At 38.3% G+C, this 27,686-nt stretch overlaps 1 protein-coding gene across 1 annotated transcript in view; it reads right to left on the bottom strand.

The window, feature by feature from the left end:
- Positions 1–27,686, bottom strand: part of LRP1B (LDL receptor related protein 1B) — a 1,933,320-nt gene that overhangs the window by 1,548,664 nt on the left and 356,970 nt on the right. The window contains exon 2 of the mRNA XM_024122386.1: positions 18,588–18,710. Within this exon, the coding sequence (XP_023978154.1) occupies positions 18,588–18,710 (123 nt within the window). The remainder of the gene's footprint in view (positions 1–18,587; positions 18,711–27,686) is intronic.

A 27,686-nucleotide genomic window follows, 5' to 3' on the forward strand; every position in this document is an offset into this window, starting at 1 on the left:
TCTTCCAACAAACAAGAGTCCAGGACCAGATGGCTTCACAGGTGAATTCTATCAAACATTTAGAGAAGAGCTAACACCCATCCTTCTCAAACTCTTCCAAAAAATTGCAGAGCAAGGAACACTCCCAAACTCATTCTAGGAGGCCACCATCACCCTGATACCAAAACCAGACAAAGATACTACAAAAAAAGAAAATTAAAGACCAATGTCACTGATGAATATAGATGCAAAAAAATCCTCAACAATACTAGCAAACAGAATCCAACAACATATTAAAAGGATCATACACCATGATCATCTGGGATTTATCCCACGGATTCAAGGATTCTTCAGTATACGCAAATCAATCAATGTGATATGATAAACCATATTAACAAATTGAAGGATAAAAACCATATGATCATCTCAATAGACGCAGAAAAAGCTTTTGACAAAATTCAACACCCATTTATGATAAAACCTCTCCAGAAAGTGGGCATAGAGGGAACCTACCTCAACATAATAAAGGCCGTATATGACAAACCCACAGCAAACATCATTCTCAATGGTGAAAAACTGAAAGCATTTCCTGTAAGATCAGAAACAAGACAAGGATATCCACTCTCACCACTATTATTCAACATAGTTTTGGAAGTCCTAGCTACGGCAATCATAGAAGAAAAAGAAATCAACAGAATACAAATTGGAAAAGAAGAGGTAAAACTGTCACCGTTTTCAGATGACATGATACTGTATATATAGAGAATCCTAAAGATGCCAGCAGAAAACTACTAGAGCTAATCAATGAATTTGGTAATTTAGTGCTTGCCAGAGGCTAGGGGAAAGGGAGAATGGGGAATGACTGCTAGTGGGTACAGGGTTTCTTCTTGGCACGACGAAAATATTCTGGAATTAGACAGTGGTAATGATTGCACAACTTTGTGACTGTACTATAAACCACTTTTCTTCTTGGCACGATGAAAATATTCTGGAATTAGACAGTGGTAATGATTGCACAACTTTGTGACTGTACTATAAACCACTAAATTGTACACTTTAAACATGTGAATTTTATGGTATATGAATTACATCTCAATAAACCCATTATTTTAGGAAAATAAAATAAAAGAGGAAAAAAGAAAAGAAAAAAAAAGCCTTGGGTATGGGGGAGGAGTTTTAGCGGGGGGGTGGAACTTAGGCAGGGGTGGGGTTTTGGGTGGGGCGGGACCTAAGCGGGAGGTGGGTGACTTTGAGCGTGGGGCGGTACCTAGGCAGGGGAACGTTGAAGCATGGCGCGGGGCCTCTGCTTAGGAGCTGCGCAGAACAGGAGAGGCAACATCTCTGAAGGAGGGCCTCTGGAGTGTGGAGTTCTGAAGTTTGGAGGTAGGGCCCTGAGTGAGGGTGTGTGGGTGGGGTTTAGGCCGCTCCAGCTTGTTGGAGGGGGTCTCTGAATGTAGAGGTAGGGCCCTGGGTAGGCATCAGCTTTTGAGGAAAGATGGAAGCAGTTGTTAAAGTTAGTTTGGGAATACACCTCTATATTTTATTTAAAATTTTGAAATTTAGTTAAATTTATTTTTTCAGATTCTGCTTTTATGCATTTTTGTTAGTGTTCTCATAAATGATGAGATTCAATAAATATAGAATGGTTGTAGAACTATATTACTGGGTGGCACACATACAAATTGAAAAGAAAAGAAAAAGAGGGCGCAAGTCAAGGGTATGTAAATTTCAGTCACAGGTCTGAGATTTATTCACTATGTGTCCTCAAGCCAGTTGCTTTACCTCACTGAACTGTAGTTTTTAGTTTTTAGTTTTTCATCTGGAGATTTTGTAGTCAGAACCTATTTCAGTTGCTAGCATCTACAAGTGTCCAGTAAATCAACATATTACTCTTAAGAAGCAAAGAATAATAGGAGCAAAAATCCATCTTGAAGCAAAATTTAATAAGAACCTGGCAGTCTGAATCCCCATCACGAAGGCTGTGGCTCATGGTGGTTTGACCAGATCCAATTTATCTTGGGTTAAATCTTAAACAGAAGCCAGTCTTCGCCATTTAAGAGTACATCCTAGACAGCCAATCCGATCACTGTGATTCCTTGAACCTAGAATTAATCTATATCTAATTTATTAAATCAGTTCTATTTTTGAGGAATAGGAAATTCTCACACTCTCTCAAATATTCATCAAGCCCAGAAATTTTGAAACAAAACAAACTTATTATATATTTATATTCCTATTCATCAGTGGAGGAAATACTTAAAGATAACCAGAAAAAGAGTTGAGCAGTAATGCAAACTCAATTATTTGATTCCAGTCAGAGTGCAGAAATTCCACATCCACATCTGCAAGAATCCACTTACCTCAGAGGTCAACTGTTTCCAAACACACACCCATCACTGCAGTAAAGAATCATTAATATCTTGTTGAATTTATAAACTGCATTTTGGTTTAACATTGTCAGAATGTGTCTGACCTGCTTTACCTTCATTTGGATGCTGTTATAGTTGGGCTTTATCTAACTAGTGTTGGTGTTATTGTTTTCTTTTTCTTTCCTTTTTTATAACCTCAACTTCAAACTGAACCTATAGATAACCATTTTTTTTAAACTTGGATAACATGTGAAAAGGTTCCAGTGGGAATGTAGAGCCATCACTACTCCATTGGGATGAAATCCTGACAGGTGACAAACATAACAGAAATGGTTATAAGTTTCTCCACTTGCAAACATTTTCTCCTGCATTTGCAGTTGTAAAACAGATTCAAATATTTTCTCTTACTGACACCAAAGTGTATTGCCTTACATAATGACTAACCCTGGGAGGAATTTTTGTGTGTGTGTTAAATGATAATACATTCTTCAGGGTCACTTTTACTTTCCCTTTTGAAATGCTACATTCAATTATTTCATTGGTGAACCACTTAACTGAATACAAAAACTTGTTGACAGCAGTAAAAGAAAGACTGGATAAAAAAATTGTAAATGGTAGACTCTTTCCTGTCTCAAGGAGCTTTTTCCTTATTTATGTGAAGAAAGCAGGTTATAAAGCAATGGTGTAAACTTATGAAGTCATATTGGATATAATTTTGTAACTCATGCATTCCCTAAATAAGGTAACTTCAAATAAACTGATAAAGTTTGACTTTGAAAATAATCATAAATATATAATCAGTGTATATATATATATAAACTGCCTACCTACATAGTCACCTTTCAAATGTCTGACAGACAAAAATATATGTGCTGCTCACTGTGTGCAGAACAATGTATGGATATAAAAGAGTGGAAAAGATGCCTGTCCTTAAGGATGCTAACAATGTAATGTGGGATTTATGATATTTGTTACTTAAATGGAAGTGACAGTAATTCTATGCTTCATTCAAACTTAGCTATACATAGAGAAACTTGAAAAACCAAAATTAGATTTTTTTAAGGGTGAGTGATACAACTCAAGTGATACAAAGTGCAAACTTAAAGCCTCATTCTTCAGCTGATTTCTATTTTCAAGTTCAAATAACATGAGACTATCTCATGATTTTAAGCTCTTAATTTTACTCCTTTTCTAAGTCTTTTTCTGATGGACTAGTTAAGACTGGAAAAGACTCTACTATGTTAAACTTCTTAGCTGTATAGTTCAGAGGTGCACCTTATGTTCTGGCAAACATTCTGTTGTAATTCCATTTTGGTAAGCAAGTTATCAAGCTTTCATCAAACTGACCTATCTTCTGATTTAACATAGTTGGAAATGTATGTCCTGACCTATAGTGTATTCTTGGCTAAACACTTACTCCGAGTCTAATCAGCAGAACATAAATAGAAAAATTCGGATTCTGTGACATTCTACAGGAAAATGTCAATGCCATAACTGACAAAAGAAAAGTTGGAAAATATTCTGGACTAGTGAACACTGAAGAGCCATGCGATTCATTATTCTTGGTTGGGTCCTGGATTGGGCAAAAAATAACTGCAAATGATGTTTTAGGGACAGTTGGAGAAAGTTGAATATGGATGGGATATTATATCAAAGTCAAATTTCATGGGTGTGATGATGGTATTATAGTTATGTAAGAGCATGTCTTGTTCTTAGAATCATTTCAGGATAAAATGTCATGGTGTCTACAACTTATTTAAATGGTTCAGCAAAAGTCATATGTGGACATATATATGTATATCTGTGTAAACATTCCAAACATCTATACACAATTCAGACAGAGAGAAAAAGATAAAGCAAATGTCACAAAATGTTAAGGGTTGATAAATCCAGGGTATATAGGTATTTACTATACTATTCTTTCAACTTTTCTGTCAGCTTGAAATTTTTCACAGTAAGAAGTGGAGGGAAGAAGGTAATTCAACTTTTTAAACAAATAACAATTTACATTCATTAGATGAACTATAATCGAAAAAGAAAAGCAAAATCATCTTGTGTGTTATAGGCTGAATTGCATCCTCCCCAAATTTATATGTTGAAGTCCTCACCCATCCGTCAATACCTCAGAATGCGAGAGTGTTTGGAGACAGGACCTTTAAGAGGTAATTAGGGTAAAATTTGGTCATACAGGTGGGCGTGAATCCAATATGACTGGTGTCTTTATAAGAAGAGATTAGGATACAGACACACACAGGGGGAAGACAACATGAGAGGAAGATGGCCATTTACAAGCCAAGGAGAGAGGCCTCAGAATGAAACCAAGGCTGCCAACACCTTGAACTTGAACTTGTAGCCTCCAGAATTATGAGGAAATATATATATTTTTAAAATTTAAACCAAAAGTCTATGGTATTTTGTTATGGCAGCCCTAACCCACGAATACACTGTATTACTCAGAATTCTAAGAGTCACTTTCATTGACTCTCTTCCTTGTATAACCCCTTCTGTTTTCAATGTCAGCGGAACCTGTGAATATGATGAGATATCACTCCTGGATTACACTGCATTATACGGCAAAAGGAAATTATCCACGTCTTCTTAATCTAATCACACAAGGTGTTTAAAAGCAGAAGGTGTTTTCCATCTGGTTGCAGAGGAGGAAGTCAGGGATTGAGAGCATGAATCATGAGGCAGCTTCAACATATCGCTGGCTTTGAAAATGGACAGGGTCCCCTGCCAAGAAATGTGGGTGGCCCTTGGTTGTCAAAGGTTGAGGCTGAAGGCCATCAAGAAATTGTGATCCCAGTCCTACAACCACAAGAAACTAAATTCAGCCAACAACTTAAATGAGCTTGGAAGCGGATTCTTTCTCAGCCCCTCCAGATAAGAGCCCAGTCTTAGGAATACCTTGATTTCTGCCTTGTGAAACTTTAAGCAGAGAACCCATTTGATCCTAACTAGACTTCTGATCTACGGAATTGTGCAATAAGAAATGGGTGTTATTTTGACATGCTAAATCTGTGGTAATTAATTATACAGCAACAGAAAACTGATAATCTCATAATCTACTCAGTTATCCTCATCAGTGTGTTTTTATTTTTTATTCCTTTGGGCGGGGCATGCCCCGCGGCTTGTGGGACCTTAGTTCCCCGACCAGAGATAGAACCCAGGCCTTGGCAGTGAAATTGCCGAGTCCTAACCACTGGACTGCCAGGGAATTCCCAACAATGTGTTTTTAAATTAGAGTGAATATGTGTGTTTTGTTTGTCTGTGTGAGGAAAAATGGTGAAGAGAATATTATTTTTTTCCAGATTCAATTTGTGTATATGCACACACATAAAATTCATATACATGCATATATAAATATTAACCCATACACCTTTTAAAATTATTAGTACAGTAATATATACACATTTATATATCCTTTAGAATTGGATAAAAGAGATAATTAAAATCCTCTCTCAGTTGTTACTATATCTTCTTCCATCTTTAGCATATTTATTTATCTTGTCATTCCCAACTTCTATCACAGGACCTATTACATAGTAGTCACTCAATTAAAATTTGTTATGCATAAATTTAATAGATAGATACATAGATACATTGATACATATATAGATAGATGGATTATGTACAGGATGCCAACTTAAATGCCAATTTAAATGTTATGTGAGATAGGCATGTATGAAAGTCTGGTCTTCACTAAGGGGGAATGTTAGTGGAATCTATTTAACGTCTCTGAACCTCATTTACCTCATCTAGGAGGCTATATAGCATGGTACAGTGTTCAACTGTAGCTCTGTCACATAATTGCTTTAGGACCTCTAGCAAGTAGCTTCTCTCATGCTTTATTTTTATCCTCTATAAAAGCTGACCATGATTAGTATCATAGGGAGGCCACCATTAGCTCATAGAGTGCCTTCATGCAAATTAGAAACACTGCTCCCTTTCAAAGATCATTTATTTCCATTTGTAGCAAAATATATATACCCATGCTGTCTGCATTATTTATGTCACCCTGATGCCTTGCACGACCTGAACAACTGTACCCAATGTCCCGCTCAGGGCTGTTGTCAGGATGAAAGGATATAATCCACATAAGGGTCATAGCACAACATCTGGTCCATATTAACCATATATTTTAAAGTGTCAGTAATTGTCATCCTTATCTTTCTCATAAACATCTTCTTTAATATGAAATTAGTATCATTTTACCAGGATAGACACTAAATTAGCATAGGTGAAAGCCCTGGCACATGGTAAGGCATGGAAAAAAATGGTTGAAGGACCATGCTTAGTAAGCACCTTGAACACAGTAGTTCCTCAGTAAATAGCTGCTGATTGATTACATTCTAGTTTTCTTAAAGAAAATGCATCAATGCATTATGGGAATTCTAGTTTGGTAACAAAATTCTCTTTACTCCTTAGGTGAAAATATATAGTATGCCATTTATTTTAAAAACTGAATTGTCTAATATGTGCAAATTTGGAAGTAAAATGTAACAAAATTCCCCAAAGTCCCATGTGGAGAAAGAAGCATTATTTTAACTATCAGATTACATCTATTTTACTGCCTAACCCAATTATCAATTGTGAGTCAACAATTATAACAATCTAATATAGATTATAGCAACCTAATATATAATATTACTAATATGCACGCGATAACTAGTATGCACCACTTATGAATTTCTACTGTTTCCCTCAGAAAATAATGTTAATTAAGTCATCAATCCAAGTTTGTCTTTTGTGTTGCAAATACATAGCATTGTGGAGATGGACACCAACTGCACCACTAAATGACTGTTCTAGATCACCAGTAGGAAGGATTAAGGCAAAACTACTTTTTAAAAATTTTGGAGCAGCCCATCATCCATAAATATTTGAAAAAAATGTAGTAATTATCTACTGATTTTTTATTAAAACAATGTTTTTTTTCATTTGTATAAGAATTGCACTATGTGATCAAATCAGGCATTCTTAGAGGGTTAGGACCACTGCTATAGTAATGGGCCCTTTATTTCATCAGAAACTGGTGATTTCATTTCATATCTCTAAATAAAGCCTATAATTTCAGTACTCTGGTAGTTAGTATATATCTCCAAGGAAAAGGAGGGATTTTTAAATTGTTGCAGTATTCTTTATATTAATATAAAAAAACATGGAAGTGTAACAGACATATAGTAGGATGCTATATTAATCTGCTAGGTCTGCCATAACAAAATACCATAGACTAAGTGGCTTAAACAACAGAAATTTATTTCCTCTCAGTGCTGAGGCCAAAAGTCCGAGATCAAGATGTTGCCGGGGTTAGTTTCCCCCAAGGCCTCCTTGGATTGCAGATCTCCACCCTCTGACTGCCTCTTCCTACGGCCTTCTCTCTGTGCACAAGCACCACAGTGTCCCTCAGTGTGTCCAAATTTCCCCTTCTTAAAAGACACCAGTCAGATGGGATAAGGACCCACTCTAATGACCTCATTTTTACTTAATTTACCTCTTTTAAGCCTCTAGCAACAAGTACAATTACATTCTGCAATGGTATAATTTTAGGGTTTCAACATGTGAATATTGAGGGGTGCAATTCAGCCCATAACTGATGCTATAATAGAAAGTTAGGAAATGCAATTTCTGGATTCCAATTTTAGCCTTGTTACCCATTAGCTATGAGACTCTTGACCAAGCAACCTGTTTGTGCTTTAGATTTCTTATTTTTTTTATGGCCATAATACCTGGCTTATTTTTCTCAAAAAATAGGTACTACGTCAAAGGATATTTGTTAATTCTAATGTACATGTCCTTAAATTATCAAAGTGCTATACAAGTATAAGTCCTTTCTATAATTACTTTTTTTTTTTTTTTTTTTTTTGGTATGCGGGCCTCCCTCTGCTGCGGCCTCTCCCGTTTCTCCCGTTGCAGAGCACAGGCTCCGGATGCGCAGGCTCAGCGGCCATGGCTCAAGGGCCCAGCCGCTCCGCGGCATGTGGGATCCTCCCAGACCAGGGCGCGAACCCGGTTCCCCTGCATCGGCAGGCGGACGCGCAACCACTGCGCCACCAGGGAAGCCCAATAATTACTATTTTTGAAAGATTGAAATTATTAGTCTTATGACTATATGCTGAAGTCTAAGACAAGAAGTTTATTAATAATTACTTTTCTCTTGGCAACTCATCAGAGTTGTTGAGAAGTATTTACTAGTTTGTTTTCTTTCTTGCTGTTTAATACCCAGAAAGATTTGTGCAAGCTGAAAGATTCTCCCCTTTCGTATCTGATCCTTGGTTGACCAAGGAATGAGGTCAAACTTTTCCCTCCCAAGGCATCATTTTTCAGAAAAGTAAAATAAACAAACAAAAAAACCCTGCAAGATGAGTAGACTGCTATAAGCCACCTTTACTGAATTGGTATCCTTCCACCTAAGCCCTATTTTTACCCATCGTCTCATGAACTTTACTCTTTGCAAGCAATTTCTCCCATCCCCCAAATCAAAGAAGGCTAATGTTACAGAGATTTTAATTGAAAATATTCAACCCAAAGTCAATTATTCTGCCTAAAACTGAAACGGGCCAATACAGCAATTAGTAGAAGGATGATACTTTTTGTCCTACTGAGAATTCCATAGGCATATTATAGTAGGGTTTTATATTCTGCTTTCAGGGGAGAAATAATATAAGATATGGGGGAAGGGAGAGAGAAAAAAGACATTGCCATTAAAATAAGTTCATAGAACAAAACATCCTTCAGTGCTTCATTTAGCAAAATATGTCATTTCAGAAGCACTTCTGAGTGAAAGTCAAATGTAAATTTTATACACTGACTATAAAGAATAAAACCTCCTCTAGGAAGAAATTTGCTCACCCATGAAAGGTAAGAAGACTTCATCCCCAACCGCAAATGCTAGATTAGTTGTGGATAAATGATGGATTGAATCATTTCTGAGAAGGCTCCTTGCTCAGCCTTCAGCTTTGTCCCAATAGAGCCCTGCAAGACCATTTGTTTACTGTACCACATCCCTTAAGCCAAGGAGGTTTTATCAGAGTTGTCTCTAGAATTCAATAATTTTATTTAATCCCCTTTATTTTACATCATTTCAAAGTTTTCATTGCCTATAATTTCCAGTCCAGGCTGAGGGACATGAGTCCCTTTTTATCCTATGACTTGTGAACTTGGATCAGAAAACCAAAAAGCAGTGACTTCTTTTTTTTTTTTTTGCGATACGCGGTCCTCTCACTGTTGTGGCCTCTCCCATTGCGGAGCACAGGCTCCGGATGCGCAGGTTCAGCGACCATGGCTCACGGGCCCAGCCGCTCCGCGGTGTGTAGATCTTCCCGGACTGGGGCACGAACCCGTGTCCCGTGCATTGGCAGGTGGGCTCTCAACCACTGCGCCACCAGGGAAGCCCAGCAGTGACTTCTTGAAGAAGAGCAAGGCCTTTTGCAATGCTGGTCTTGCTCCACTTCTGTGAATTGTGGTGCACTCAGTTTTATCACCTATGCCTCCAATCAAACTTGCTTAAAATTGCAGAGGCAAACTTTCAGAGACCCGTTAGCACACTGCAGGGCAGGATGAAGGGAAATGTCACCCTCCATCCCATCCCCACTGTGCTGGGGATATGAACCAACCTTAGACAGGCCCTTTCAATTCACAATTATACTGTTCCTCACCTTCCTGTCTCCCCTTCATGTCAACTCATAAGTGGAAGTCTCTTTATTATTAAAGAAGGGTCAGTGCTTCTTGCCTCTTCATTGCAAAAGAGGGAAGCCTCAGAATAAAATGAAGAGCAAAACAAAAAAATTGAAAGAGACATAAACTGCCCTCATGGGCCTCATACGCTCTCCCTTTTATCTGTAAGATCATTTCAGCTTCTCTTCCTAACCAAAAGCTTAGCTCTGTGGCTCTCATATATTAGTTCATTGCAGTGACCTCTAAATCACTATTACTTAGAAACAAGGACCATATTTCCATTCATTTTATTGTTCCTATAGTCTACTTTCAGTGCCCTATTCTGCTATTTATTTTTAAAGGGCAGTATCTGTTTGCTAATAACCTCCCACCTGAATTTTTGTTTTATTTCTCTGACCTCTGTTAAAGAAAGAAAGTTTAGAAGGAAATTGTAAAAGGATTTCTACCTTATATCCTAGGGGAAAGGTGAGTGTATGAATATAAGGAGATCATTAATATCCTCGTATCTAAATAAAGCTTAAAATCCTACAACAATGGAAATGCAGTCAAAGCAAAGGTCAATTCATGCAGAGGCATATCTAACCCTAATAACTTACAGCCATTTTCATTTTTCACAAATGCTTCTATTCCTATTACCCAGGAGACATGGTGTGTTTACTGAATTATTCAATTAGAACTGATCACCTCCAAAGTCAGTGTGATATAACTGTTGGGATAGCATCTATGTTTTTCAGATGACACCATATTTTTAAATTAGGTGGCCTAAGGCTTCCTTTTAGGAGTTAGATTCTTCCTTTCCTGAGTATTTATAAAAAGAAGGGCAAGTTGAAAGAAATGCAAACTCTGCTTTCACCGATAACAGCCAACTTAGAGGGCATAGAAGGACTGTAAACTCAGTTTCCTCATTTCTTAAAATGAGATAACAGCTACATTTCAGGACTGCAATGTTAATTAAATAATATTATTCATTAATGGTTTTTTTAGCCATATATTTTAACTTTAGCTAATTCATCAACATTATGTCTTTGGAAGAGTTCTTAGGAAAAGCCACCTGTCCCCAAATAATGTCTATACCTTATTTGTCTTAATGTTTGAGTGTAATATACTTAATTATTAAAAACTGTTAATAACTTCTCTTGAATTAGTGTATGTGGTAAATTAACCCTATTGCTAGCCACAACCTTAGAGAATAAAGCCAATCTTCAGTAAGAATCGGAGAGGGGGCAATTAGCGTGCTTGGTCAGAGCTCTGGCATATGGAATACAGGGAGGGGTGCTGGGTGGAGAGGGGCTCTTTCTCTGGAAGAGGCACTATTCTAAGCACTTTACTGTGAGGTAGGTACTATCATGCCCATTGTACAGATAAGGTAATGGAGACCCGGAATGACTAAGTTTGTTGCACAAGAGCAAAGATATTCATCTGGAGGAACTGGCTTTGGTGTCAAGCATCTGGGATTCAGAAGCCCTGATCATGCACTGTGCCTGCCACCTCTCCTCAGTGGATGAAGAGAGGAAAAGGAGTGAAGAGACACTGTGGCACATGCTACCTGGGGCCTCTTCTCGCCCAATACCTAGCCTCCCCTTTTTCTTTACTAGTAGAACCACAGATCTTATTTTGGAAAGCCCTGTGGAAATACTCACTGCCCCATACCTTAGGTGATCAGTTCTGGCGAAGGAGATCTAAGCAAGAAACCTACTGAGTTTGCTTTCCGTAAAAGTTACTATTCTCCTGACAAACAGATAGACTCAGCTGGCACTTGCTGTTTCTTTTTTTTCTTTCCCTTCTCTCTGGCCGAAATGGAATTATCTACTGGGGAAGGTGGAAAAGCCCTACTGTGGCTAAAAGACTGACAGCTCCATGCTAAGAGTGGCAGAGCAAAAGGTAGAGGAAGCCTGGTGTCATTCTGGAGCTGCCATATCAATCCTGGATGGTCCACTTTTGCACCTTTTTATATGAGAAAAGTAAACCCTTATTTGTTTGAGCTCCTGTGTCTGTCCTTTATGCTCAGATGCAATCTTAACACGTAAGGAGATGTGCAAAAATAGAAGAAAGAAGCCAGCTTTTGCAGAGAATGCCGTTTTGCCTGAGTCTGGCACCGTGTGGGAGTGGGTACACACACAGCTCTATGCCCCATTCTTCCACTTTGCCCAGTTATGCTGCTCCCTGTGGCTGCAGTACCCAGACACGGCCCCACCTCTGCAGCGGTACAGTGGACATGGCTTAGCTAGGACACTGCAGTAGGGTTTGGCAAACTACAACCTGCAAGACAAACCCAGTCTGTGGACTGTTTTTGTACAGAGTGTAAACTAAGGATGTTTGTTGGCTTGTTGTTCCATTTTAACTGTTTTACAAACAAATAAAAACAAAGAAGAATATGCAACAGAGATAACATAAGCTCAGGAATTCTAAAATATGTACTGTATGGTCTTTTACAGAAATAGCTTGCTGATCCTTGCAGAAGGACAGGACAGAGTAGAGTCAATATGAAAATTATTATAACAACTACAGTAAGTCCCCTGCATACGGACAAGTTCCGTTTCGAGAGCGCATTCGTAAGTCCAATTTGTTCGTAAGTCCAACGAAGTTAGCCTAGGCACCCAACTAACACAATTGGCTATATAGTACTGTACTGTTTATATAGATTTATAATATATATTATAATAATAATAATTATATTATTATTATATAATAATAGGTTTATAATATTTTTCACACAAATAATATGCAGAAAATAAAGAAAACATTTTTAATCTCACAATACAATACCTTGAAAAGCACAGTAGTATACAGTACAACAGCTGGCATCCAGGGGCTGGCATCAAGTGAACAGGCAAGAAGAGTTACTGACTGCAGGAGGGAGAGGAGGTGGGGGATGGTAGAGCTGAAGGATCCTCAGCAATAGGAGACGGAGGGCAAGCTGCAATTTCACTCACTCCTGACGTGGATGGCACGGGTTCTGGTTCCTTGCTGGATTCAATTCTATCTACCCTTTTGAAAAAACAATCCAGGGATGTCTGGGTAGTAGCTCTTTTTTTCTCATCATAGATGACACGGTAGCACTGGATTGCATCCTGAACAGCTGCTGTAACCTTCGTGTACTGTTCTATGTTGCAGTCCTTTGCCTCAAAAACTAACAGTGCCTTCTCGAATAAAGAAAATCCCTTTGCCATTTCCTGCATCGTGAATCTCTTTGGTTCTTCAGTTACTTCTTCTTCCTCCCGTCTCTCTTGGTGTTTCTGAGCAGTACCAGCTACATTACCACTGCTTGTACGTTTGCTTCTGGACATCCTGGACTTGAAACAAAGATACTGTACTACTGTACTCTATACAGTACTGTACAGTACACAAAAGCACAACCACTTGTAGAGGATGCACTCACGTGACAATGTATGCCAGACATGTGAACTAACTTATCATGATAGGCCATGTGAATGCATGTCCTCATCTTTGAAAGTTCACAACTTGAAGGTTTCCATGTAGGGGACTTACTGTATCCAGGTTGCAAATCTTACCCTCCTATAATGTCATTTTTATACTCCCCGGTTAGTCAAAGAGTCATCATATCCACAACATGATCTATAGTAGAAGGACTCTCTACATGATTTTCTGAAGGGGGCACTCACTCCTGACGTGGATGGCACGGGTTCTGGTTCCTTGCTGGATTCAATTCTATCTACCCTTTTGAAAAAACAATCCAGGGATGTCTGGGTAGTAGCTCTTTTTTTCTCATCATAGATGACACGGTAGCACTGGATTGCATCCTGAACAGCTGCTGTAACCTTCGTGTACTGTTCTATGTTGCAGTCCTTTGCCTCAAAAACTAACAGTGCCTTCTCGAATAAAGAAAATCCCTTTGCCATTTCCTGCATCGTGAATCTCTTTGGTTCTTCAGTTACTTCTTCTTCCTCCCGTCTCTCTTGGTGTTTCTTAGCAGTACCAGCTACATTACCACTGCTTGTACGTTTGCTTCTGGACATCCTGGACTTGAAACAAAGATACTGTACTACTGTACTCTATACAGTACTGTACAGTACACAAAAGCACAACCACTTGTAGAGGATGCACTCACGTGACAATGTATGCCAGACATGTGAACTAACTTATCATGATAGGCCATGTGAATGCATGTCCTCATCTTTGAAAGTTCACAACTTGAAGGTTTCCATGTAGGGGACTTACTGTATCCAGGTTGCAAATCTTACCCTCCTATAATGTCATTTTTATACTCCCCGGTTAGTCAAAGAGTCATCATATCCACAACATGATCTATAGTAGAAGGACTCTCTACATGATTTTCTGAAGGGGGGTAGCGGAGGGCAATAAGGAAGAAGGAGAAAGACCGAACAAATACCTTCTTGACTTAAAAGGAGGAAAATCTAATCTTAAGTATATAAACATCAGATTGCCAAAAAATAACACACATCTGCTGAAACCGATTGTTGGAAAGGAAGTATCGTTAAGACTTCAACAGGAAATCCTAGAAGGAATTATGTATTGAATACCTTGGAATAAAAGCACCTTTCAGGAAGACTTCCCTGTCACAGGGGGTACCAAGTTTTCATGCCACAAATAACATTTCTACTATTCACTTTAATTCTCGTCATACAAAATGCTAGACTTAGAACTGGATTGAAAGCACTGAGTAGAAAGATGGTGCTTTTTCCTGATTTTCTCTTCTCATTGCCTCATAGGACCTAAAAGATGGTTAGCCATTTAGACACTAACAAATTACTTCAAATAATGTAGTGAAATAAAGACTTTCATTTGTAATATAAGGCTAAAGAACCATTTCTCATATTCAACGGTAAGGATAGAAATTATTAAATTTCTCTAATTTCATATTTTAGAAAACTCATCCCAACATGCAGTCAGCTTAGTGGTAAATCAACCGCATTCAAGAGGGGTTTTTTTGGCCTTGGATTGCTATTAGTGAAATCTCACTTCTGCCCCATAAATAGTAGAAAATACCCCAACAACCTGGGCCTAAACAAACACAGAAGAGAAAGAAAATATGTGCCTGTTAACCTCTCAGATCCCCAAATACCTCAATTTCATTTGATTTTCACTTTCTTTGTTTTTCTGTAGGCATGTTTATCTTCTAAAGCATTTTGGTCATCAGCCTCTCACAAGTAAAGCTTTTCCTCCTCCTCGACAATATCCACTTTTCTCCTGTTAGAATTTTGTCACGGTAGAGCTTTCACAATGTCATAATAAATTCTATGCTATATTGGTCCTCTTATCATTTTAAAGGCTAAGTGGATTTAGGAAAAATAAGTGCATTGCATCAGCGGTTTTCATCTAATATTTTGTAGATACAACATACTTTGTCTTCAGATCAAATATAACATACTTTTGTTCATACACTGAGCACAAAATCATCCTTCTTAAGAATCAATCTTCAAGATTTTTGATTTCTAGTATTTATCTCTCACACTGAATGTATATACATTCATATAATTATAAAATTATGCAATTATTTTATGTAGATCAGTGATGACTGCATATGAATGTTATAAAACAACACATTACGAAGCACCGTGATTAGGGAAAATGGTAACTGTGAACATCTGGATTGAGAAATTTAAATTTGAAAAAGTCTTATTTTTTCATAAAGCTTTTTCTCTATGCTTGTCCAGATTTCAGTTAGTACTGAAACCACTCATCTGAAACAGGCTAATTAAATGTGGATCCAAATATGTTACTCAGATTAAACACCCAGGTTAAAAAAAAAAACGAGTATTTTTCTTTCTTTGTTTTGTTGCTACATTGATATAAGAATTTTTTTTTGGTGTTGCTCTTGAGGATATTCAGCAATTTCGATGCCCGAGAGTAGAATAAGAATGGCCAAAATGGGAAAACATTTTAAAACTGAACTCACCAAATTTTATCGAGCAAAATAACTATATACTTAAAAACTGCCAAAAATATCTTGAGAAGGTATGAGTTTCATTTTAAAAACTAGATAAGAAGAAAATCTATCTCTATTTCAATTAACCCACATGTAATTCCTAATTTGAAGCTTCAGTCCGCCAAAGCCCCTAATCTCTGTGAATTGAAGGACCTACCTTTTTCCCCCGAACACAAGGTGGTGTCTACCTTTTGGGCAAGATGGATATTCAAAATATTTTCAAACATTGTGGTCGAGACACTGACCATTAAGAACAGACGCTCAATCAATCAGGGCAGATGCTGGCCAGCAAACACAAGTCTAGCTGACTGGTGTGCCCCTGCTTGGTATCGGCCATGTTCCTAGAAGCACACAGCCGGCATGGGATGGGGAGTGGAATACTGTCATCCACCCACTTTGGCATTCACTTTGGGGTCTCTTTCCTCTTTGGGTTTGAGTTTTGACCACCAAGGTTCTTGTGCCTCCTCTGTACCACAGATCCTCTCCAGCCTGATTCTCCCACTAAGCCCCCTCCTGAGTACAAAGGGAGCATCATTATTCTCTATTATTCAAAAGCATGAAGGGAACTCCTGCCTAGACAGACCACATAGCCTTTTCTTCTCAATCACTTTTGCACTGTGCCAGGTACAAGTTCCAGGGCATTTCTCCTTCAACCTGCCTTCCTACGTATGGATTTGGCAAATCTCTCTCATGTCTCTGTCATGTTTCCCATCAGGAATTTGATAGGAGGATCAGGGCAAAAATGCAAGACTCCAAGACTCAAAAATTTAATTTTTTAGTCCGATTATGCCATGGCGATCATCCCTTGCATCTAACGAGAAGAAAACTCCTCTATGGCACTTAAATAGGGGAAGGCTTAAACAGCGTTAAGTCCCACTACTTATACAGATGAAATGTAGTCCAACTACTTATATATTTCATGGGCGGGGTATTTTGTTACTGTTGTCTTTTCACGTTACTGTATCATCCGCATCCATATGCATAATTTTGAGATTCTTCTCCTTATTTTCCAGTTTTAAACAACTTTGTTAAGGTATAATTCACCCATTTAATATGCACAGTTCAATGTATTTAAATACGTTAGCAGAGTTGTGCAACCATCACTGCAATCTAATGTTAGAACACTTCATCACCTCCAAAGAGACCCCATACTCATTAGCAGACATTCCTCATTCCCCTCCACCCGACTGGCCACTGGCAACCACCTATCTACTTTCTGTCTCTATAGATTTGCCTATTGGGATATTTCATATGAATGGAAACATAAAATATGTGGTCTTTTGTGCCTGGCTTCTTTTCCTTCACATAATATTTTCAAGATTTATCCATGTAGCATGTATAAGTACTTCAGTCTTTTTTTATTGTTAAATAATATTCCTTTGTATGGATTTATCAGATTTTATTTATCCACTAGAGTATTTTCCTATTAATATACATTTTCCTCTTATCACGCCTAGAACCTTAGCTATGCTATAGGGGTCTCGTAAAGGTTTTCAGAATTAAACTGATGAAATTGGTGAAAATTAGAAATGTAGTAAACAACTACAACCTCTTGCTATCGAAAAACTGATCTGTTCAAATTGAAAAAAGGCAATTAATGCAAATATTCAAGTACCCATATGTTGAGAAACTTTAAAAACAGTAGCAAACATGAAGAAAGTGAATAAGCATTGCTTCTGCTTTCTATCACCAAGATTTTCATCAAAACTTATACTGGTTCCATCTATAACACTTATAAACAAGTAGATAAAAGTGGAAAATGGAACCAATAATTATTATCTCTACAATATCAAGCAATAAGAGTGGTGGATTTTTCTTTTTTCATGTTGACTTCACAGAACTATGTAGTTGCTTTGAGGATAATCCTGATAAGCTGACATACCTGTTTGCGTGGGGAGTAAAAACTGATATTAGGTATGCTAGAAATATCAATATGAAAATTTAGGGGACTCTTCATACTCCTTACAACAGTGGGTATTTAAAAGAAAGTGTAGCAGATTTAGCTGTCGTCCTGTTATTATTTACAATTTTGATTTAGTGGTATTTTTCACATGGGCAAAACCCTTAATTGACTCCAAGTTAGACACAGTGGTACAATTACAATTAGGACTCATGTGTATTAAGAGTTCTGAAGCTGATATTATAAAGTCAAAGATCCTCACTGCATGGATGGATAAATGTAGTTTCTATCTTTCAGGTGCAAAAGAAAACACGTTCAATAATTTGTGTAGTGCCCTAGATATTAATAGAAAGAATATGGGAGCTAAAGCTTGATTAGTTCCTTTTTCCTTCTATATGCTCCTCTGTCTCAAAACGTGTGAGATAAATTTTTGGAGAGGATCTTATTCCCTCTCAGTGCTGTGTTTTAAAGGATTTTTTTCTCTTCAAGTAAATTTTTTTTCTAAGAGTAACACAATCACATTGAAATAACCTTGCATTTTCTTCCCTTCGTAAGTTAATTCACACAACAAAACTGCGTTTTATGCTCTCATTCACATAGTCATTTTAAAGAACACACAAACGAAAGGTTTTAAGTTTTTAGGCTATTTGGGAAAAAAAAGAATAAACGGAAACAGGAGTCATCTGTGAAAACAGCTGACACTTAGTTTCATAGGTAAGGTAAATCCAAATGGCATGAGAACCTTTCTACTCACAGGTATCTAAAGATTCGTCTGAATCATCAGGGCAGTCAGGGTCCCCATCACACAGCCAGCTCTGGGAGACACAAGTCACGTGATCGTGGCAAAGAAATTCACCAGGACCACACAACTGCTGATCTGAAAATGAAAATGTTTCAAAATAAAATATGAATGATCTGAACATGAACACAAGAGCAGTACAAAGATGAAATGTGAGAAGGCAATGCATAAAAGGTCTATGAATGTGGTCCACATTTTCTGTTTGGCAACAAAGCTAAACCGATTATTTTCCTTAATTTTATCCACTCATCTCAAGCGCTCAATTCTGATAGACTTAACTTTGCTGTGGTCTCACACAATCTATCCTGAAAATAGTTAAGAATTCTATTTGTGTTTAGGACTAGAGGCTTCCTCATATCAGATAAGGCATATAGCTATCCCAGCAAGCAGGTTTTATAGAAGATGTTGATCCAAAGCAGAAGTTCTTGAGCAGAAAAATTTCAGTTTCCTCCTCTGCTCCAAGACAATGAAAAATCAGCAATAAAAATTAAACCTTGTACGTAAACTCTATCTCTTAGTATTTAGTTCTTAACTACCCAACCTTATGCTAGAGCTTCATGCCTTTACATCTGTTAGATACCCAAAATCATAATATATTTTCCCCTTTTTCACTACAACTTTCCAATTGACAGTTTCTGCTACTGGACAGTGAAGGTGATAGTAACATCCCATAAAGCTTTGTTCTAACTCAGGTTTCTACATTTGATTGTACTCAAAAAGTCCATTATTTTCCTTCCATTGTTTCAGAATATTTAGGATCTGTTGCCTTTCCTCAGGTCCTAGTAAACTCACCAGATGTTGTTTTTTGCAATATTCTTACTTATGCCCTATAAGTCCATTCAACAAAATATTTCTTTTTTAAAAGTATTTTAAAACATGTCTGAAATAGAAGTGTTTCTTACAATTGATGACCTCGGAGTGTGAAGGAGTGTTAGGAGTGTTAGACATTTGATATCACTTATTCTTTGTTATGTATATACAGGAATGATCCAACATCAAAGAAATCCATCAGTAAATATGTCTTTCAATATATACCAGATGCATATTCTAAGTGATACGAAAGCATTACACCATAGCTTAATTGGCCTTTTTCCCCTAGCAATCTACAAAATGATGGCACATCTTCCACTTAATCATTTGATAAAATATAGTATGTCTTTCCTTTCTCTCCCTCAACCTCTTCCCCTGACCCAAAAATAACTTAAAACAAATATACTTTACAAACACACAAACACATCCACAGATACACACACACACAAACACACATCTTTAATCTATAATTAACTCTTCCTACTCTCACATTATATTTTTTGAAAATTCATATATTTTACCTTATTATACACCATCAATACCACACTCATTACCACTGCTATCATAATTATTGTTTTTTTTTTCACATTAGGTTGTTTGTGCATACTCTGAATTTGGCCTTAGAGCTGGTGCTATAGAATCAAAGATGTATAAGTCTCAGTCTTTGTCTTGAAAGATTCAGTCAGACTACTTACACCAACAGATCCCGAAGGAAAAAAAAAGTACATTGTATACCAAAAGCTGCCAAATAAGTGATTTAGAAAATAACTGCTAAAAGGAGAGACCACAGGTAGAGACAGATGGATACCAATACAAAGAAAAGTCTGGGGATATAAGTATGATTTTAAACGTGGGTAGGCTATGGATAAATGGAGAGTAAATATAGGACATTTCAGACAAGAGGTAGAGTAATAAAAATTGCTAAGGCAGTAATTATTAAAATGCATTTGAGACAAATATTTTATACTAAAGTTGAAATGACATTCAGGTTATAAGATCCATCTAGGTTCTTCTCCACCATACATTATGTGTGATATTTCTAAGTATGTCCTGGTGTTAGAGGAAAGGGACTTAAATTTTGCTTTAGACAGTCATGTAACCTTTGTAGTTAATGTAGGGAAAGAGCACATGAGAAAATTCAAATTATTTTTGCTTATAGACAGAGATTATATGATTTATTACCAAACGGGGAGAGTTCTGAGGGTGAAGGAAGACATTAATAATTACACTGGGGCAACAAGTATAAACCAAGTGTATTCCAGAAAAATCAGAATGACTGCTTATTATACCTATAGCTAGTCTGCATTTGATCTATGATTTTGAGATGCTAGGTTTTCTCTTCCTTCATTCCTCCCAAACTATAACCAATTGCTATAAGGAAAGGGGAAAAGAGATGGTGCCTTGCTAAATGCCACTGTATAGTGTCTGTCTCAGTAAATAATCAACAAGTATTTGTTGAAGTATAAAGAAATAAAAAGGGCCAACAGAACAATTTATAGTGCTGAAAAATAGTGTCTCAAAAACATAGGTCAGGGACTTCCCTAGTAGCGCAGTGGTTAAGAATCCGCCTGCCAATGCAGAGGACACGGGTTACAGCACTGGTCCAGGAAGATCCCACATGCCGCGGAGCAACTAAGCCCGTGTGCCACAACTACTGAACCTGCACTCTAGAGTCTGCAAGCCACAACTACTGAGCCTGCGTGCCACAACTACTGAAAACCGCACAGCTAGACCCCATGCTCTGCAACAAGAGAAGCCGCTGCAATGAGAAGCCCGTGCATGGCAACGAAGAGTAGCCCCTGTTCTCTGAAGCTAGAGAAAGCCCGCGTGCAGCAAAAAAGACCCAACGCAGCCAAAAGAAAAAAAAAAAAAAAGGTCAGGGTTAGTAATGAAGAACCTTGAGTACCACAGGAAGCATTTTGTAGATAATTTGAGGCCATGGAAAATTACTTAAGAAATGGTATTCATGTTAAAAAATAAACTGCAAAGTCACCTGTGAGGAGACTACTGCAATTGTCTAGAGAAAAGTTTAAGATGATTGGGGTAAAGTAGTGGGGACTAAAATGGAGACTGTGCTCCAAATGATCTAACATAAGAGTTAGGAATTAGTGACTAAATAGTTGAAAGACTCAAATATGCCTCCAGGTAAATAGCCTCAAAAATTGATTAGATGGTGTCTCAAAACCAAGACAGGACATAGAGATGGGGAAAAAAAAGAGAAGATATTGTACATGTGAGTGTAAATGTGTATGTGACCCTTGTCATGGGGGCAGTGGAATAATAATAGTAGGAATAATTAGTATTTTTATGGTGCTCTGCAGCTCAAAAAGCAGTTCCACCCCTGATATCTTAATTTGTTCATTCATTTATTTATTCAACAAATATCACTGAGCTTCTACTATCCTCTAGGGACTGAGGATACAATAGTGAGGAAAACAAAGGAGAATCCCCTGCCATCATAGACCTTACCTTACAGTGGAGGCAAGAAACAGAAACAAAATAAACACGAGTTAATTGTAAAGTATATTAGAAGATAAACACTATGGAGAAAAATAAAACAGAGATGGGGATTAAGGGTTGGAGACCAGGGTCAGGGGGTGGACATACAATTTTAAATAAGGTGGTCAGAGAACGTGTCACAGACATTTAATAAATGTGACATTTAATAAAGGCTTATAGAAGGTGAGAGTGACATCCATTTGAATAAAAGGTCATGCGTTAAGAACCTCTGTCAATATTCCATTTTATATATGTACCACATCTTCTTTACCATTTATCTGTCAATCCATTTACGTTGCTTCCATGTCCAGGCTATTGTAAATGGTGCTGCAATGAACACTGGGGTGCATGTATCTTTTCAAATTATGGTTTTCTCTGGATATATGCCCAGGAGTAGGATTGCTGGATCATATGGTAGCTCTATTTTTAGTTTTTTAAGGAAACTCCATACTGTTCTCCATAGTGGCTGCACCAATTTACATTCCCATCAGTGTAGGAGGGTTCCCTTTTCTCCACATCCTCTCCATCATTTATACAATGGACTATTACTCAGCCACAAAAAGGAATGAAATAATGCCATTTACAACAACATGGAGGGACCTAGAGATTATCACACTGAGTGAAGTCAGTCAGACAGAGAAAAACAAATATCATATGATATCACTTATATGTGGGATCTAAAAAAAATGGTACAAGTGAACTTACTTACAAAACAGAAACAGAGTCACAGATGTAGAAAACAAACTTATGGCTACCAAGGGGGAAAGTGGGGGGGGGGGAGAAATTGGGAGATTGGGATTGACATATATACACTAGTATATATACAATAGATAACTAAAAGAAGCTACTGTATAGCACAGGGAACTCTACTCAGTACTCTATAATGGCCTATATGGGAAAAGAATCTAAAAAAATAGTGGATATATGTATATGTATAACTGATTCACTTTGCTGTACACCTGAAACTAACACAACATTGTAAATCAACTATACTCCAATAAAAATTAATTAAAAAAGAAATAACCTGTGCCAAGAGGAAGCCCAGCAAATTTAAGGAACACTAAGGAAGTCTGACTGGCTGGAGAAAAAGTGAAAGTGGAAGAATTGAGGTCAGGGAATCAAGGAATATGGGGCAGAGGTTGGCGGATGAAGGCTTCTAGTTTTACTAAAAATCAAGATGGGAAACCATTGGAATGTTCTGAGTAGAGGGACACAATCTAACTGACTTTCTTTTTTAAAGGATCACTCCAGGTACTGTGTTGAAAATAGAGTGCAGTGAAGTGAAGGTAGAAGTAGGGAGGTCAACTAGGATGTTATTGCAATAATGCGGGTGAAAGGGAGTAGTTGTGTGGATACATGTGTTGGTGAAATGGAGTTTCAAGACTATTTGATAAGGAAACAAGTCAGATATCTTTCTACCATCTCATTAAATGTCAGGATCTTAAACTCAGATCTCTCACCTCAAAAGTATGACTTTGCAACAGTTTTTTTGAAATATACTGACTATGAGGTGCTTGGGAGACTTCCAAGAATAAATATGCAATAGACAGTGACACATTGAAGTCTGAAATTCAGGAGAAAGATCAAAACTGAAAACACAGAAAAGAACTGGAGCTGTAAGAAGACAGTGAAAAGCATAGGAATAGATTTAGATGAAATTAAAGTGAGGTGGGGGAAGAGGGAAAGACAGAGACAGAGACAGGGAGAGAAAGGCAGCAAAGTAAGAGTAGGTCAGGCAAGGAGACAGAGGAGTCAGAAAGTTTAGCCAGAGATACAAGAGAATAAGGTCAAGGGGAAAGAGGATGCACTAAAATCATGAAAAATTTTAAGAATGGATTGAGGAGGGGTGTCACCAGTGACCAAGTTCAAGTATGATAAATTCTAATAAGATGGGGTAGACTTGTAGGCTGAGGGAAAGGTGCCACAGAAGGAAGAGAGACTGGAGGCTTCAGAAGTATAGGAAAGTGCAGCAGTTTCCCAAGAACTCACAGGGCTGGAATTAAAACCTAAACAATAGTAGGAGCACTTGCCCTGAGGAAGAAAGGATAGAAAAATGAGACAGATAAACCATTAGCTGGTAGGGAAGAATGTTAAGGTATTCTTACCTGGTTGTGATTCCTCAAAGAACTTAAAAGCAAGATTAGTTTTCATAATTTGAAGAAGGTAGACTTGGAAACAGTAGTAAAGATTTAGAATGAGTAGAAAATTGAAAAGGAAGTCAACTAGAAATCTGTGAAAGGCTTTTTTTCTAACAGCAATGAGAATACAATTAAGGTTGAAAACTATATATTTGACAATTGATTTGTTTTCCATGAATGTCCAAATGTTCACCTGCATTGAGCCATAGATATAATATAAAGCCATAGAATAATTCCTTGAGAAAATCCCAGAAGAAAGTCCCTTGGGAAAATATGCAAACCACCCATCCTCAACACATATGCACATGTATATAGACACATACACAAAATCATCATGATTCAAAACAAGTTTTTTTTTTTTTCAGGAGTAAGACATACTTAAGGGGATTTACCGAATGAGCCTATGTTATCAGCTTGCTAAGCAAGCTCCAACCTTTAAAGGGAGTTTGCATAGTTGCAATTTTGAGGACAGTTTTATATTATTCCTCTAGGAAGTAACAGTTAAGAATAGCTTGCTACAACCCACCTATTTATTTTTCACCTTGATATTCCATTCCAAGGTCTGTTTTTAAAAGCATTGATTATAGGATTAAAATAAATGAATTTTCAGTATTTCAGGGTGATTATTTTAAAATAACATACACTGGATTGAGTTCCTTGAATCAGAAGCTAAATATGTTACGTCTATGTGTATTTTCCATTTATCCTATTTAATGCTTCAAGCTACACTTCTGAGATAGCCAAACTAATCTTATTTTAAATGTCTTCCTATTGTATGAAACACAATATTATACACTGTAATTAAAACAAGAAGCTTATGAGAATGTGCAGGAAGTTTCGCTTACATCCCTAAGGAAGAAGATCAAAGCTAGTATTGAGAGACCTTCAAGATGGCAGACGAGTAAAATGTGGAGATCACCTTCCTCCCCACAAATACATCAGAAATACATCTACACGTGGAACTGCTCCTACAGAACACCTACTGAACGCTGACAGAGAACCTCAGACTTCCCCAAAGGTAAGAAACTACCCATGTACCTGGGTAGGGCAAAAGAAAAAAGGAAAAACAGAGACAAAAGAATAAGGATGGGACCTGCACCTCGGGGAGGGAGCTGTGAAGGAGGAAAGGTTTACACATACTAGGAAGCCCCTTCACTGGTGGAGACTGGGGGTGGCGGGGGGAAGCTTCAGAGCCTCGGAGGAGAGCACAGCCACAGGGGTGCGGAGGGCAAAGCAGAGAGATTCCCGCAAAGAAGACCGGTGCCAACCAGCACTCACCAGCCCGAGAGGCTTGTCTGCTCACCCGCCGGGATGGGCGGGGGCTGAGAGCTGAGCCTCAGGCTTCGGAGGTCGGATCCCAGGGAGAGGACTGGGGTTGGCGCCGTGAACGAAGCCTGAAGGGGACTACTGCACCACAGCTAGCGGGAAGTGTGCCCGGAAAAAGGTAGGGAGCTGCAGAAGAGGCAAGAGACTTTTTCTCGCCACTTTGTTTCCTGGTGCGTGAAGAGAAGGGATTAACAGCGCTGCTTTAAGGAGCTTCAGAGAGGGGCGTGAGCCACGGCTATCAGCGTGGACCCCAGAGACAGGCATGAGATGCTCAGGCTGCTACTGCAGCCACCAAGAAGTCTGTGTTCAAGCACAGGTCACTATCCACACCACCACTCCCGGGACCCCGCCACCTGGTGGTGCAGCCCGCCACCGCCAGGGTCCAGTGATCCAGGGACAACTTCCCTGGGAGGACGCGCAGCGCACCTCACGCTGGTGCAATGTCACGCCGGCCTCTGCCGCCACAGGCTCGCCCTGCATCTGTACCCCTCCCTCCCCCTGGCCTGAGTGAGCCAGAGCCCCCGAATCAGCTGCTCCTTTAACACCGTCCTGTCTGAGGGAAGAACAGACGCCCTCAGGTGACCTACATGCGGAGGCAGGGCCAAATCCAAAGCTGAACCCCAGGAGCTATGTGAACAAAGAAGCAAAAGGGAAATCTCTGCCAGCAGCCTCAGGAGCAGTGGATTAAATCTCCATAATCAACTTGATGTACCCTGCATCTGTGGAATCCCTGAGTAGACAACGAATCATCCCCAAATTGAGGCAGTGGACTTTGGGAGCAACAGTAGACATGGGGTTTTCTTTCTTCATCTAATTAGTTTCTGGTTTTATGTATATCTTAGTTTAGTATTTAGAGTTTATCATTATTGGTAAATTTGTTTATTGATATGGTTGCTCTCTTCCTTTTTTTTTAATATATATATATAATGTTTTCCTTTTTCTCTTTTTGTGAGTGTGTATGTGTATGCTTCTTTGTGTGATTTTGTCTTTAAAGCTTTGCTTTTACCATTTGTCCTCGGGTTCTGCTGTCCGTATTTTTTTTTTTTTAACTATAGCTTTTAGCGCTTGTTATCATTGGTGGATTTGTTTTTTGGTTTGGTTGCTCTCTCTTTCTTTTTTTAAATTACTTTAAAATTTTTTAAATTTTCAATAATTTTATTGCTTTATTTTTATTTTAATTATTTTATTTTATTTTTTCTTTCTTTCTTTTTTCTCTCTTTTCTTCTGGGCCATGTGGCTGAACACGGTCTTCGTGCTCCGGGCAGGTGTCATGCCTGTGCCTCTGAGGTGGGAGAGCCAAGGTCAGGACACTGATCCACCAGAGACCTCCCAGCTCCATGTAATATCAAACAGCAAAAGCTGTCCCAGAGATCTCCATCTCAACGCTAAGACCCAGCTCCACTCAAGGACCAGCAAGCTACAGTGCTGGACACTCTATGCCAAACAACTAGCAAGACAGGAACAAAACGCCACACATAGCAGAGAGGCTGCCTAAAATCATAATAAGGTCACAGACACCCCAAAACACACCAACGGACACGGTCCTGCCCACCAGAAAGACAAGATTCAGCCTCATCTACCAGAACACAGGCACCAGTCTGCTCCACCAGGAAGCCTACACAACCCACTGAAACATCCATAGCCACTGGGGGCAGACACCAAAAGCAACGGGAAATACGAACCTGCAGCCTGCGAAAAGGAAACACCAAATACAGTAAGTGAAGAGAAATGAGAAGACAGAGAAACACACAGCAGATGAAGGAGCAAGGTAAAAACCCAGCAGACCAAACAAATAAAGAGAAAATAGGCAGTCTAACTGAAAAAGAATTCAGAGTAATGATAGTAAAGATGATCCAAAATCCTGGAAATAGAATGGAGAAAATACAAAAAAAACCATTTAACAAGGACCTAGAAGAACTAAAGAACAAACAAAGAAATAGGGAAAGGATATAGTCCAACAAGTCCAGGAATCACAGAGAGTCCCATACAGGATGAATCCAAGGAGAAACACACCAGACATATAGTAATCAAACTATCAAAAATTAAATACAAAGAAAAAATATTAAAAGCAGCAAGAAAAAACAACAAATAACATACAAGGGAATCCCCATAAGGTTAACAGCTGATATTTCAGCAGAAACTCTGCAAGCCAGCAGGGAGTGACAGGACATATTTAAAGTGATGAAAGGGAAAAAACCACAACCAGGATTACTCTACCCAGCAAGAATCTCTTTCAGATTCGATGGAGAAATTAAAACCTTTATAGACAAGCAAAAGCTAG

This window comes from Physeter macrocephalus, chromosome 2 (assembly GCF_002837175.3).
Source record: "Physeter macrocephalus isolate SW-GA chromosome 2, ASM283717v5, whole genome shotgun sequence".
Classification (NCBI taxonomy): Eukaryota; Metazoa; Chordata; class Mammalia; order Artiodactyla; family Physeteridae; genus Physeter; species Physeter macrocephalus.